The sequence below is a fragment of the Sylvia atricapilla genome, chromosome 13, assembly GCF_009819655.1.
Source record: "Sylvia atricapilla isolate bSylAtr1 chromosome 13, bSylAtr1.pri, whole genome shotgun sequence".
NCBI lineage: Eukaryota > Metazoa > Chordata > Aves > Passeriformes > Sylviidae > Sylvia > Sylvia atricapilla.
The window spans coordinates 12,746,416-12,762,836 of NC_089152.1; the positions used below are offsets into that span (position 1 = coordinate 12,746,416).

Below are 16,421 nucleotides of genomic sequence, written 5' to 3' on the forward strand. Positions count from 1 at the left end.
CTTGTAATTTTAGTTTTAAAAACCAACAAGATCTCAGAACTGTAAACTATTTAAAGTAAAAGCCAGTACTAATATAAATGTATGATTGAAGATTATAATATAGGTACTAAACTTTCTATTTTAGACAATAATAAAACAAATGGAAGAGAAAAATGTGTACTCAAATTTAATACTAAAATTTTACTGTAGGGATGAGTAACTGGTTGCTGACCTATAGTAAGTTTGGGTCTCTGCTTTGTTTAAAAACTAAATTTTCAAGAGCAACTTGAGCATCTGTAAAAGGGAACCTGTGTAGTGGCATAGATTTAGTGATACCAGAAAAGTATCTTGGAGGAAACTCTGCCTTCTTTCACCTCTAACACACAAAATAGCTATATGAGGCTGTTGGCTAATGCTAAATTGTATTAATTTATGAAAGGCTTAAAAAATTGTCTAGTGGTATAGTTAACTGCAGAACACATTGATAACTTAATTTTCCTTTGCAATTTTACCGCATCATTAATTTCCTTTAAATGTGATTATGGCTAAGATAGATGAGTACTGCCTGTAGTTCTTAGTGTTTTACTAAACTTGCACAGCTTTTTAATGTTATAATTATGCTTTTATCTATATATATAGATAATTGAGTCCTATGAAAAACTTAAAATTGAATTAGAGTTTTATAGTCCAATAATCCTTGATGGGATACCAGTTCTATAGTTTCATATCCCAGACACATTTTCCAATAACAATAGTGGGTCCTTCTACAAAGTGCATGATTCGACTTGAAAGCTGGTGATGTAATGCACCTTGTTTTCAGCTGAGAACTATTTCAGTGCAATCAGCTTTAGCTCATGACCAGTGCTGGAACCAGGACAGGCTTTTGAAGCCCAGGTGTATGTAATATTGCTAATGTGGCTCTGGCCTGGTGTGCGAGGTAGCAACTGCACCAACAGAGATATTCCCAAACAGCTTGTGCTGCTGCAGTGTAAAAGGGTAGCAAGTGTAAATCCTCACAAAAAAGTTTAGGGTATGTTACAAACTTACTTCCAAAGCACCTTAAATTGTGCATGTTTCAAAAGGTACAGCACTGGAAGTGATACAGTTGGAAGTACCATTCTTGGTATTCTAAAAAACAGAAAAGTTATTATTAATCTTTCTTTATTCTTTTCTATCCTCCTTCTGAACTATAAAAGAGTGCAGAACAAAACACAAAATTGTCATCAGCCTTATCCCACTTTTGTACAAGAATGAGCATTACTGGAATATTTTGTAAAGCATATTTAAAGGAGAAAAAAGGCCCAATATTTTTGTGATAGTGTATATAGTCTGCTTGATATGTCCATTGGAGAGTGATTTAAGCACATGATGTTCATTTCAGCCTGACTGTTGCCAGTGGGGAGTGGAAAATGCCAAATAAAAAAGGTCATAATAGAGTGTAATTATTTCAATTTTTCTTCCACAGTTTGTTTCCAGTTATATTCAAAGCTGATGAAATTGACATTAGTGATGAATACTCAGAAACGAATGCAGATGTTCAGGATTGCCTATTACAAACAAATAAGCATTCAGAAGATGTTGGGTTTTTGTTTGTATGTGGCCACACTGCAACTGCTCTATAATTAACTGCCTTACAATGAAGCCTGTAGTGAGATTAATTTTACAAGAGGTGCCATGAAAATGCTAATCATCACTGCAATGCTAGAGCAATTTTAATGTATTTGGCCAGCAAAATTAAGAGGGAAAACATCTATTAAATAGAAGTGTCAATGTAAGTTTTGTTTTCTATTAAAAATCCTTAGCTTTTGATAAACCAGACTAAAGAGCCCTTGTGTTCATCTAGCCTGTGCATTCCTCTGCACATACCTGTCATTGGTTGGTAAGTCACTGGAACAAGATTGCTTATTTTGATCCTTCTGGCTAAGAGATGTGAAAGCCTGCTGAGTTTGATGCCTGGGCTGCTTGCTGAGCTCACCAGATCTGAGTATTGCTATACTCCTGAGTTGTCTCTTGTAGTTCTCCTTGTCTTGTGGTTCTTGTGGTCTGCACAGCATCAGAGACCACAGCTGGGCGTTATGTTGTAAGGGTGGTGAATCAGTATGATTTTCAGGCGTTCTTGCAGCATTTGTTTTTAAACTTTTTGTGGTTCAATCATATTACACTTTTCTAATCATCAGATACTGTTCCCTTGTTTTCTGGCATAATGCCTGTGTGAAGTTCCCTCATCTGTTGTTGTTTATGTAGTTTCAAAAAATTATAGTGATGCATTTGCCTGGCACATATGTTCCTTGTGTGCAGTTCAGTTAGCAGGACTGGTCATTCCCAGCAGTATCTGGTGGGATTTGTTACCCAGAATTCCTGTAAAGCACATATCATCAGAAAGTTTGTTCAGTATTGATAGTGTTTTCTGCCAGGTAACTAATTAATTTCACTAGATCTGAATAGAAAATTAACAATAATTTGTCCAAACCAGACCCATCACTGTGTCAGCAGGAAGTGGACAGGTAGAAGCTGCTCCTTGCTGTGTCTGTTGGGGCTGAGTTTCTGAGTGGCACAAGAACTGTATTCAACTGCCTGGTCTGACTGCTCAGCTCAGCAGTCTGATCACAGATTGGTGACTTCCTGAAAGTATTCCAAACCAGTTAAACCAGTTTTTGTCCCCCTCTGTACATTATGCCTCAAAACTTAAGAATACTCTTTCCCTACTTACTTTTAGTTGAGGCAGAGAAAGCTGTTTCTCTCTGTTCCCTTTGAATCAACACTGACAACCCAATCTCCATTTGACCTTGAGGTTAATTACCGTGGTAATTCCTAAGGTTAATTATTACCCAGTATTTCCAGTCTAGTTAACAACTGCGGGATGGGGTGGACCAATTACTAGTATCACTTGGTTGATTTACCTGAAAACAAAAAACCAGCTGTGAAGAGGAAAAAGGCTGGACCTGCAAACATGCAGCCTGAGAGATGAGGGCAGTGGAAGACAAGCCTCTTCATACTTAGTTTGCATCATGTGCACTCAGCTGTGCGTATCAGAGGGAACATTTTTCTCCTCAAATAAAAGAGCACTGTTCCAAAAGTCCAATATAATTAAATAGTAATGTGTAGACCAAGGGATGGCACTGAAGTATAATATAAATATGCTGCAAAAACTTTACTTAGTAAACAGGTTTCTACTGTCCTCTGTAAATTATACGTGTAGAATTTTACAGTATACCTTTTTATTTTGCAACTTAACTGGTATTGTACAAGGCAATGGCTTTTGAATTACTTAGAATCTTGCAGAAGTGGTGGAGTCTACACTAATTATTTTAACCCGTGCTTAACAGCCATTAAGGGAATTAGTATTTTTTCAGTTTAAACCAACATTCTCCACAGGTTTGGTGAATAAGCTGAATAATGACCCCTAATTATAATTGGCCTGTGCAAGTGTGCAGATTCTGTGTGAGGGCAATCAAATGTGAGGCAGATTGTATTTCAAAGATTGATGCAAGTAAATGTTAGTTTTTGTTTGGTGGTATGTTTTTGAGGGGAGGGAGTATCATTTATATGTTATGTGGCTTCTCAGTAACTCCTTTAGTGGAGTTGGCAAAGATTTGGTGACTGTCTCTGTCTCACAAGGATATGCTTTTACTGAGGAAATTCAAAGGTTTCCTTTTTTTCACTGTGTTGGTGGTTTGTATTTTATTGTTGTTTTCTGCCTCTCCTCCTGCCATCTGATGTTAATGACATTGTTATCCTTATTTAGGAGCCACTATAATTGGGAAATATATTCCTTTGCTAATGTTCTTTTATTCCTTGATATTATGAGGAACAGGGACTGTATGTTTTCAAGCCAGTAAACTCTGAGCTTTAACAGAACCCCCGTAATCCAAAGGTGATATTGTGAGTTAGTGTGGATCTGCCTTTGATCCACTCATCCACAGATTTATCAGATTTTCTTTTAATTATTTATTTTCATATTTCCATAAATATTTTAAAAGGGTCATTTAATTCCTGAATTACTATTTCCTTTTATTTCATTACAAATTAATTTGGATAAGGTTTTTCTGTTCTGAGTACTTCTTTCTCCTTCCTTTTCTCCAGGAGATATACAGACCAAGGTAATGGAGGTAATTTTCCAAAAGCAAGATGGGCCAGGGCTATTCAGAAGGTAAGAACTACTCTTAAACTACTGATGTATCACTGTAATTTAAAAAATTTGCTCATTGTCAAGGAGAATTCGAGTTCATGTAAGCAGGACCTGAGGATCTAACTGCCAAATTTCTGGTAGTTGAGACAACTCCTTGCACTGGTTCTTAAATCTGTGGAGTTTCCTCACCTCAGGATTTTTTTTAATTCTGAAACAGGATGAGATTTTTGAGTCTTTCTTAAATCTCAGAGGACTGATGGCAGTTTGGCCATCTTACAGGTGTGGCATATTAATCCAGATACCATAACATCAGACATATTTTTCTAAATAATTGTCTATTTAATAAGAATTGTTTAAAGAAGATATTTTTCCTAGAAAATGATACCACTGCCTCAATATGGACTTTTTTATTAGATGTGATAATTAAGTGAAATTAATATGATCATTTGTTATCATTATTGACCATGTAAACAGACCAAGGTTTTGCTTTCTAGCTGTTGCTGTTAAACTGTGCTAACCATTCACGTCAGTGGTTGGGAATTAGGATGTCATTAGTTTTTGCCGAGTCTTCCAGCACTGACTGTAGTGCAAAACTATTGTTGATTAACTTCTGAGAAACACAGCAGTTATGTCTTTATTGTGTACAGTGACCTATGAGAAACTGAAGAGTCACAGACTTCCTGCTTCATTTGTGTGTAGGCCTTTTGGAAATACTGTTTATTCGCAGTTAGTGTGCTGTAAAAATACAATTTCTGTGCTTTTATGGCACAGCCAAACTTGTTTAGTGTAAAAATGAGTCAAACCCCATCTAGAAATGGACCTTCAACAGTTCATTCTGAGCTGGTTTTTTCCTGCTTTTTGAGGGGCCAAGTCCTATTTCTTTATTAATGACTTCTCATGTCTTTATGATCATTCATAGACTGTGCCTGTGGGAGTGGTGGGGAAAATCAACTGATTTTTTTTTTTTTATACTGGGGCATTGTGGGAAGAGTATTTATCTAATTCACGTGATCTCAGTTTCTGCATCCAGTTCCGTCACTGGTTTAATCTTTTCCCTTTTTCTGCTGAATGGCAGCTCACTGAAGGAGACAGGAAGAATCCTGGTCTCTAATTTAACACAATGGTCAGACAAGTCAAGTAGTCCAGTTTTTTCTTGCAGACAGAGGTTGCAATAGCCTTAAGATGAATTCTTCTGTGAACAGTTTTGCTTCGGTGTGTTCAGTTTTGCCTAGTCAGTGGGGTAAACTTATTTCTGAGTTTAAAACCAAATTACTGATGCCATACAGTCAGCAACTTTGACATGATGAATCAGCTGAATTTCATTCAGATATTCAAAAGTATTTGAATAAAGCAATAATAGAATTGTGCTTCTTCCCACTGCTGTTCTGCAAAGAAATTTTGAGGTCAGGAGCTAGAAGATGGTAAAGTAAGCCAGTTAATATGCATGAGCTGGAATCTTGGGCTGTCACTGTGCCATTAAGTTGCTTTTTGTAGCAAAGTAGTCAAAATATCTTGGTGCACTGAAATGAGAATAGATTGGTCATCAGCTAATCTAGCATCAGTATGAGGCTGAAAGATGGTGACAAAGTTATTGTGAGACATTTAAGAATTTTACAATCATGTGGATGGGAGATGTAAACATATGCCTCATGTGAAACTCTTCTTGAAGATGAAAATTTCTATAAATATTTTAAAGGGTCATTTAATTCCTGAGTTACTTTTTCATTTCGTTACAAATTCATTTGGATAAGGTTTTTCTTCTGATAAAGTTATTGTCCCTGAAATACAGTTATGTCTTTAGTCCTTTATGCTTCAGCTTTGTGGACTGCCTTGGACTTTTTGCTTTGTCTTTTCTTTCTGAAGATAAACTGGTTTTCAGAAACAGTACATTGGTATTATCTCATCATTGATTTAGCACAATTGATGTGACATTAAGTGCCACTGATTGCCAAAAAACTCTGAGATGCATGAAAGATGACTCTCTGACAATGCCTAATCAAAATAAACTTTACACTTGCAACTGTTATTGGTGCTATAAAAGGCCATCAATAAAAAGAAACCCTATGCAGCATAATAAGATCAGAAGACTAAATAATCCTGACGTGTTTTGCAGATGATACAATACTCAGAGCCCCATGATGGAGGCAAGCAAACAGATAAATTAAGTAGTTTTCCACAGAAAGCCATCTCTGTATGTAGGTAACTGCTGTAAGATAATATTACCACATGGAGGGAACTATCTCTATCCATAAGGAACTAGAAAAATAAATGGCTTTTAGTAACCATGAGGGAGATATTTAGGCATCAAAGCAGGCATTGGTAAGGAATAAATCCCTGGAAGCCTTTTAGAACATAGGTGTAACAATTCTGTGGGTTTTTCCCCCCAACTATTCTTGGAGGTTTAGGGAAGTGGATTTAGCTTGGAACACGGGGAGTGTAGCTTGCTCAGCCTGATGGCCTTAAGGTATTTCCTCACAGGTGAAACAAACATGAATTCTTACTGTAATAGAAAATGTATTTGCTTAGGTTCCAGTAATAATATTTAGAATGTATGCTTTTAATGATAATCTATGGAAATATGAAATTGAATTAGTCTGTTCTGATCAAATATGAGATGACAGGCCAGTGGTTCTCCAGAGGCATTGTAGCTGATGAATATTTACTCAAACATTGACTTGATAGGAAAAGTGCCAAACTGCTTCGGAGAATGTTTCTTTCTAGATAACAAATTGCCTTTGTGCTTATTTGAAATAGTAATAGTTAAACCTTCTTGCCAATTATGTAAGATCTAGAAGTGCTGAGATAAAAGCTTTAGCGAAGCCCTTCCCCTCTTTGAGAGGGGAGAGGAATTAAGAATTTGAGGTAAAACCTAATATCAGCAAACAATAGCTTTTAAAAAGACAATGCAAAACTAGATAGGGTCCTCTAATTGTGCTTCTGCCCATTGATTAAAAGAAAAACCTAGCCATGATTCTTATAAAATGATACAATCCCAGTGTCTGGTTTTGAGTTTCATGTTCATTGTATTCCAGGAGCGCTGAACAGTGAGGCTTGTTTTTATTTGTCTTACTTTTCTAACAGCTTTGAAATAAGTGCTACAAAGTACTGACAATTATGAAAGGATGCACTTGGAGAGGTTTTTTTTTTCTTTTAACTCAGTGTCAGCCATGAGTACAATCAAATGTGTTTTCCCCTCTCTTCCCTCTTACCCCAGTTGTATATGTCACTTTGATTATATCTTTAGCTACTAATCCTTAGTGAAGTAGAGACTGTTTTGCTGCTGAAATATATTCGAATAAATAAATGTCACCTCTCTGAGATGGATATGCTTTTTATCAAATACTAACCATAGTAATTCGTTCCTAAGGCTAACGTTAAGCAGGACACTACTCATGTAAGTTACCCTTTGTATCATTCCACAACTGTATTTATTGACAATAATGAGTGTTGGAGAGAAATAAAACAGTGATGTAGTGGCACTATATTGAATGGTTTTATAATCTGGAGATCTGCAGTGAGAGTGGCACAGAGCTGCCTTGATAAATCTTCCTGGCATGCCTTACTCCTAACTTTGCACAGTGAGCACAACACATCCATAGATCATTAATTTTTCAATAAATTAACGATATTCTGTGTTTCAAAATTTAAAAAATATTAGGTAGAATTAAATATTCACTGTGGATTGATGTAATGCTGCTCTTTATGATTTGTGGGGAATTACATGATGGATGCAGTGGTGATGCTCAGTATCAGAATGTTCACTAATAGAGAAGTTATCAGCAGCTTAGTTTTGTCAGCTCTATTGATTTACTGTCTTATTCAGAAACAAAACTTGATAAACTAATACTAAAGCAGCTATTACACAATGACAGCAGTGGGAATTTAAGGCTGGGAAAGCAGAAATCATTCTTTGTTTAGGAGCCATGGGGCTATGAGATAAATACCAACCTTCCCTTTAAAAGATTTCAATAAACCTAAAGAATTTAAAAAAAAAAAAAAATCTTCCAGTTGAAAAAAAATTCAACCTTGTATTCCAAGTAATGCAAGCATGTTATGAAGTGGATTCAAACAAGTATTTCCTTTTCATAAAGTATTAATAATAGATATTTTGCATCCTGATTCAACTAAAAAATAATTATGTGCCAGTGGCAATCAGCATTTTGATTGGGTGAAATGACTGTCAGCAAAGAAGATGCTTTCTTTAGTTTTGTGAATTTATTTCAAAGACTAAATATTTTTTTAAAAAAATTACAAACTGACAATATGAAAAAAGAAATGAAGTGCACTTTCTTTTCAATTAAATGAGTTCAGCATTAGTGCACATTTCCAAGCTGCAGATATTTTGACAATGATTTGAATGTTAATTGGTGCATGAGGAAGCTCAAAATATACCTGATAAGTTAAAGAAATTTCTGGGATGTCTTTGCTTTATAAATCACTTTTTTTAAATATTTAGTATCTGAAGAAAATTACTGATTGGTTGTATTGAGGAGTCCTACTTCTGTAATGCAAATGATTTTGACTATCCTGTGTCTGAACTCTGAGTTTACGTGGAGAAGGTAGAAATATCAGTATGGGGCAGTCGGACCAATAGTCTGAAGATCACTTCATAGTTGCCATTTAGGCTTTCAAAAAGTGGTGTTTAGAAAGTTTGTTTTGACAAAAAGAGATACACCGATAAAGGCATAAGTTCAGGATCATGTTACACATCAATTCTGAACAAATAGGTTTTGTTTCTTCTACGTCCTAAAATTTCAGGTAAACTATTTTCTACTCTGGAATGGTATCCCCTGGAAGTTTCTCAGGGTGAAAATGTTCTGAAATTTGATATAATTGTGAAGGAAATAAAATGGGGATGTCTTATTTTTCTCTATGTACAGAGTTACAGTTAAGTTTCTTGAAGATTTACTTTAACTCAGATCTTCTTATGGTATTATGAGTTCAGATATTCTATGATTTACTCCCTGCCTTAAATCAATGTGGAAGTTGAAAATTGGTTTCTTTAATTAATTGAAGGTATTAAGAGTTATGGACCCTGGGAGAAATCTTTATGAGCTGCTGTATCTTATTTGAGGGTTCTGTCAGGCAAGGTCAGAAAAAGAATTGTCACTGCTTTTCTCTTCAAAAAGTGAGATACAATGATTCACAATAGAGGGTTAAAAATCTAAGCCTTTGCTTTTGACCATTATTATAGATAATCAACAAACAGGAATGTAACCTGCTCTCTCCCACAATTAAACTTCAGTTCTCTTCATTGCTTCAGAGTTCAAAAGGGCATTATTGAAACATTTTTTCTCTTCCTGCTATGTCAAGTTTTAGCATTTTTCAGGTTGTTTTAGGACTGATGTTAAATTACTTATTATTGGTTTCATTGGTAACCTGTGGTTAATTCGATGAGTTACAGAATTATATGGCTCCTGGTGCATATTTGTAATTGAATTATAGAGTGTTTAGTGAGCATTTGATGCAATGCTTCAGAAGACTGAAACTCAACAGGGTTGTCATCAGAGAAAGTTTACAAGACATAATGGATGTTTCACATAAACTGGGAAAAATAAGCCAGTTGGTATGATTCTGCTGGGCTGTTCTTTATGGGCACCATTCTGTGGAGACAAAAGCTGCCTTTTGGAATGCAGTGATGATAAAGAGGATTGTGAAGGCAGGAAACCATCACATTAGAGAGAGAATTGGGGTTGTTACTTATAAAGATTGGCTGAGAAACTCTCACAGTGCAAGAAAGGGAAAGAAACCCTAAGGTGAGGAGAGAGAAATACTCAGATAACCAGCAATCATTTCAGTGGGAGATCTAGGATAGAGCTGAGAGCAGCCAAGAATGGAGCTCTGATGAACTCTGAATCTTAGCACAAAGAATGACAGGTCATACACTGAAAAGCTAATGAATTATATTGATGGAATCTAAGCAGTAGCTAGAGGGAGGAGGCCTAGGGGAAAAAAGATCCAGGAGAGTAAATTACCTTGCTTCCAGATTTATTATAAAAGATGTAACTTCACAATTGCTGCAATCAGTCATTTTTTCAAATCCTTGCAGCATCTGCTTTAGAGTTCCTACTTCATCACTATGGCTCTTGTGATATCCTGTCTTTACCTATTTTCAGATTGACAGGGTTGAATATTTTAATTCACTAGCAAATAATTATTTTTTTTCAAGTTTGGTGGTGCGCTCTTTTTCTAAACCTTCCTATGCTGCTGCCATTTTTTGACAAATATTGAGATGGCTCTTAATTAGCACCTTTAGTGGCACTGTTAAATACATACTTGAGTTCAAGTAGATGACTGAGGGTTGTATTGAATGAGATGCTGTAACTCTTCCACTCTGTCACTTCTGTTTCAATGAGCTTTACGCTGCTATTGTGGTTTTTTCTCCCCCAGTGGGATGGGGCAGAGAAGCAGAGGGTGAGAGTGAGAAAACTTGAAGCTTGAGATAAAGGCAACCTAAAACCAGTTCCCCACATGAAAAGTAGCAACTGAGTCAGATTCTTCATTTAAAAAAAAGTTTTAGTGAGGACTCTACTTTCTTAGACAAAAAATCTAAAACAGTTTCTAGATTGTTATTCTCTAGGAACATGTTCAATGAGCAAAGTAGTTATAAGGAAAGAACACAATGGGGAATTAAATTTTAGGAGTAACATATATTGTTCTTAAATTACCACTTCAAATACATTACATTTCTTTAGGTTCTAGATAAATCTGAATGGGAAGAAAGTTCACTTTTCTCTCCCAGGTTAAAAAAATAAATAAGGGTTTCTTGATCTGTTCTTCAGTTGTAGTTGGGCTTTTGCCCCTGTATTTGCTTTTCAACTGTGATCTGATCTTATGATCCTGTCTGAAATCAGGGCGGCAAATTTTGATTAAATTGCAGCTGGCAAGAAACAATTGTATTTTTCCATTGGTTGCCTGTTCCCTTACTTACTATCGAAAAAACTTAAATGTGATTTTATTTCACATAATAGAATTCAAACTGCATAATTTTATTAACTTGGCAATTGATTTAAGAAAAGACTTAAGGTGGGAATAAAAAGTAGCTTTAGCCATCTTGACTTTACAATCTCCAAAACTTTTTTCACAGTCACTTGAAGTAAAAATTTAACCAGCAGTTCACAGGTGCATTATGAAATACAAGAGAAGTTATTCTCTCTTTCCCCCTCTTATTGCAAGCTCTTTTTTCAGAAGGAAGCCTTGAGCTTCTCAGTAAAGAACCGCAGTCTGTAGAGAGCAGAGGATCCTTTACGGAGGGGAGCCCCTGTGCCAGCGGGGCGCTGCCGGCAGGGGGCGCGCGGGGAGCGGCCAGCCCGGCCCCGCGGCGGCTCTGGGGATCCCGAGCTGTCCCCTGGGAATGCTTCCTAATTGACTGATTGGATTCCACGATTGGCAGTTACTGCCCTTCTGCCGTAAATGGGGAGAAATAACCATCGCTTAAGCGAACTGCGAAGTGATGTGGGGGAGAAAGCTTAGTTATGTGACCGCTTTTCCAGCTTTCAGGCTGAAATCCATCATGAAATACAAATTACTTCAAAGTCGTTCTATCAGTTTGCTGCTCTCACTATTTCAATATAAGAATTACACAGTAGAAATAGTTAAATAACATCTAAAATATTTACATGTTATATAATGCTGGGTTTATTACACAAAATGGTAGTGATGGAAATTACTGAAATATTTTCAGTGGACAGACTTTTATTTATAAGAATGCAAAGAATCATTTCTGAAAGTCATGATCATATAGTCCTGGAAATATGTGCAAAGAAGAGCTATTTTCTCCACGAAGGCTTATGACTGCCCATTGGGGTTTAAGCTTTTTCTTTGGGGTGTAGTTTGGGGTTGGTGGTGATAGTGTTTTCTTTGGGTGGACTTTCATTGTTTTTCTCCACTAAGCTACAGTTGCAACACCTCCATGTGTATTGTATGTGTAAGTGTAAACACATGTATTTCTTCTCTTTCTTCTTTGTGGGGCAGTTACCTCTTTAATGCTCTGTTTGACAAGTAGAGTAAATCAGTGTGAATCCTGAGAGTTCTTCAAGGCCGGCTTCATCAGCATGTCAGGTTACTGCTAAGTAACCACTACCGTGAGTAGGGCCCACCCACACAAATTGCTCCTTTGTGGTAGTTTTTCAAAAACTGATGTGGATGTTTTCTCAAGATGCACAGGAGTTTCATTCCAGTCACTTGCTTACAACTATCTGGGCTTCCAGAACTGTGAGAACTTCAGCTACTCTACAGCTGAAGTAGAGAAACATCTGCTTATAGACTTACTCTAGAAAGTCGTGCGCATCTTACCTACGTGGCAGATGTGTGAAGAGAGGTACAATGTGACTTTGCTACGAATTTGGGTAACTTCACTTGTAACTAGTTAGTACATATTTATACATGAAATTTCATTCTTAATTGGTCAGTATCATTACAAACAAAGTCACCATATATCTGGCTTGGAGAAGTTCTCTACAGAATTTTAACTCCAGGGAAGATAAGCCATAATGAGTTCCAACGGTCTTTGGATTGATGTTCGCTTTTTTATTTACTTCTGAAATATCAACTGAATAATGCATCTGGTAGAGTAAAATCTCCTACTTATGATGGATTATCAAATAAGTTGAATAAGTTCAGCTTTCAGCTGAAATATTCAGCATGTGGTAACGCAATAGATGAGTATAAACAGGGTCAACACTTAGGAACTTCCTTGAAGATCAATAGATGAGTATAAACAGGGTCAACACTTAGGAACTTCCTTGAAGATGGCGACATAAATCCAAGCATTCTGAGTTAATGTTATTGGCAAACACACTTTTTTATTAAATGATAAAACCTTATATCTTTCCAAAGCAGTTCCAATATTTACTGGTTTTACTGTCTATAGTCTTCAGGCCATTTATTGCAGCTGGCTGAAGCTGATACTTGTTTCTTAGTGTGTGACTACTATGGGTGGGCATGCTTGACTAGGCTGCCTGGTTTTTCCTTTTTTTCATTCTTATGTGAGCAGACTTTGAGAGGCTTTATTATTGCATCTTGTGTAGTTAAGACTATAGCACTGAGTATTGGTATAAGTGGAGTATTTCCTATTGTGCACTTACAAGAAAGTTTTATTATGTATTTTATTGGCATGCAATACAGTGTTTTTTAAGGAATGTTTCAGTTTAGATAGAATATTAAGTAATGGCTGCAGGCTAATAACTACAATAAGATTTGAATAATCAAGCATTCATTCATCTGGTTCTTAACTGTAAATCTAATTAATAGGCTGTTTATAGGTTACGTTTATGCCAGAAAGACATAATAAATATAATGGTCCCTAATTATTTCTATAATGATATGCAAGATCCAAAAATTAATTTACAATTGTATGTAAGAGATCTGATTCTAGAACTCTTCTGTTGGTAAATTGTACATAAGTGTCCCAGGAAGACTGTACTAACAGTAGTGCAGAGATTGCAGAAAGTGAAAGCCACAACCGCTAAGTTTTAAGTATTAAAAGAAATTGTTAAACACTCTTAAGTGCTGCCTTTTACTCAAAGTATCATTTGGAGAAAGTAACTGAATTGCAAGCTCCTCTGTTATAAATATCAGTTCTTACAGACTATCCAAAATTTGAGGGTTTCATTTTTATGTGGAAAAGATACATACTTGAATATTAACTATGGCATTCCAGTCATGCTGTCTCCCAATATTAAAGAGGATAATCACATACCTGTGATTATGTGGGTTTATGTGGGTTTATGCCTGTACACGTTTTGTGAATTATTTACACTTCGGTTGTGTGTGCACTTTGTAGGGTGGTTTTATATATGCTCCTTCTGGATGCATTTCTGTAGTTCTTCATGTGTCAGTTTTAAGGCTGTAAGGCTGCATGTAGCCTGACACTACTAAACCCGTTAACATTTGAAAAAACACTTGATGTATTCTGTGCAGGATAATTTACTGACTACATGCACAATAGTAATCCATTCTGCTATTTGAATTGCAGTAAATAAATGATTGAGTCTTACTGCCTAAGTGTTAATTGGGGGCATATAAGTGCTTTTCATGGAAAGTGAGTTTATGTGGAGCACCCTTAAATCATAATGGAATGATAGTAGTTATGAAGGATATGTAGCAGATTCATTACAAAAAATTACCAGCTGTTGATGAAGGCACTGCTGTAAGACATTGCTACGCAATCGTTTCTCTGGGTCATGTCAGACTGATAAATAAAAGGTTAGGGTGGAACACGGCCCTGCCAAGCAAGAGATCCTATCTCCCGCTGTTCTCCTTGCGGGCACGGATGCGCACCTGGCAGCTCCCCGACGCACTGCATGTGTTGTTCCTGTGAGTGGCTCTGCGAGCAGAGGGGCTGCCTGCCACGCAGGAGGGCTGTGCCTATTGCAGCGGGTGCTGCATTCGGGAGCAGTGGCAGGAGAAAACAGCAGCGGGGGAAGTTCCCGGCACATAAAGCACCAGGATGATTACTGTTCTCTCGTGTTGATGTTGTTTTTGAACCGGAGTAGGACACTGAGTCCTGCTCTGCTATTACAGAAGAGAAACAACCCTGAGCTGCAGAATGAATTAGTAGCTAACATCACGATTACTCTTAGCTGTTAGCACAAGTTGTAGGAGGGGGTGGAAAAAATGGGAGAGGGAGGAAAAAAATCCCCATTTAATGCTGCCTAGGGAATACCGTGGAATTTAGAACAGATACCGTTGCAGACTAGCAGCATGCCTGACTGCACTTGACTTGAATCACTGGGAAGCAGCCTCATGTTGTATCATTTAAGGCTGAAGGAAGAACGGCAAAATAGTAATGGATTTGTGTACAGTGTTTCTGCATAAATGGAAAATAATATAAAGATGGTGGTATGTAATTTGTATTTTATTTTTAAGAAGAAGTTAATCCAGGTATGTATGCTCTTTTTATTTCTGTCTAGTCTACATACAGTTTTCTGTTTCCTTTGTTTCCTTTGCTTATTTTCATTCTGAATGTACCTCCCGCTGTTCTTGCTAATGCAATGCATTGACTTGTAACTGATTTGCTTTCTAATGCTATAATGTTGATGAAACTGTCTGGGCTTCTGGAATTAACACTTCATTAAAAACTGGGGAGGTTTTTTTGTAGGGTTGGTAACTTCACAGTGCAAGTTGAGTTAGACAGTATGGTGTTGGATTTTTCAATGAGTTTGGTATGTTTAGATTTATATAAAATATAAACAAAGCACTTATATGAATACATGGTGAAAATATAATATGTTTCGCTTGTTTATGTCAGTATCTTTCTCTCAATTTGTGATAGGATTAGTTATAAATTGAGCTTTACAGATGTTTATGTATTTCTGGGTCTTGATTAATTTCCAAGATGAACACCCTGCAGCTTTCTTTTGAAGAGGCAGCTTGCTTAGACTACATGCTTGGTACAGCTAAATCTGTGTCTTAGAATACCCTCTATTATGTACCTCCTCCAAGCCACAACCTAAAAAATCATAACTATTGGATACGTTTTTGGTCATCATTTTAGGTTCAAGAAGATAGCATTAGTGTTTTTCTTTCTACAATTATAGAGGCCAATAGTAGCCGAAACTAATTTCTTACTATGAGATTGGTGGTTCATTTTGCTTTAAGAGGAAGAATTATGTAGATATAAAAATATGACTGTATTCTTTACCCCTGACCTTTCTTTAGTCACCTGGCTCCTTTTGCACTTTCTTATTAATATTTTCTTCCAGCTGACATGTAATAAGTGAAATAGAACACAAAGCTATGTGCCCTTAAACTAAGGACACCGATAGTTGTCTTATAATGTCTAGTAATAATGTATTAAAACACTTACTGCTTATTTGATTGTTCATTAGTCTTGAAATATCATAAAATATTCTGTTGCATTGAAATTAGAAATGCAGCCCAGTTAGAAGTAAGATTTTTTTTTGTAACATGTTGATCCAAAAAGGTTTAATATTAGTGCCAGCATCTTACTGTTGTTAACTCCTGGCTGATACGAACTCTTTGCCTAAAAACATTCATTGGTGTAACATCAATTACTTTCTGATGTGAAAATAAACTGTCTGTAAAGTTGTAGCTATTTTTCAGAGAGAGGGTGACACTATACTTGTTTCCTGTCAGTGGTTATATAAAACAGATGCCTTTCTTTAGTGTAATACACAACTATGATCTGGCAATTGAAAATGTAAGATTCCTTGATATATAGAAATATTCTAAAAGTCAGTGCTAAATCTTATCATATAAATCAACATAGTAAGAAAAACAGTAAGAGAATGCTGTTAAGTCTAAAAGCACCAAGTAGAATGAAAAGTAGAATTTAAGGTTTAAAGCATGT

The 16,421-nt window shown here is 36.3% G+C and overlaps 1 protein-coding gene across 1 annotated transcript in view; it reads left to right on the top strand.

Annotated features, from left to right (window-relative positions):
• The window catches only part of LOC136367086 (protein unc-13 homolog A-like), a 42,534-nt gene that overhangs the window by 18,592 nt on the left and 7,521 nt on the right, over nt 1-16,421 (top strand). The window contains exon 7 of the mRNA XM_066328462.1: nt 4,063-4,129. Coding sequence (XP_066184559.1) covers nt 4,063-4,129 — 67 coding nt within the window. The remainder of the gene's footprint in view (nt 1-4,062; nt 4,130-16,421) is intronic.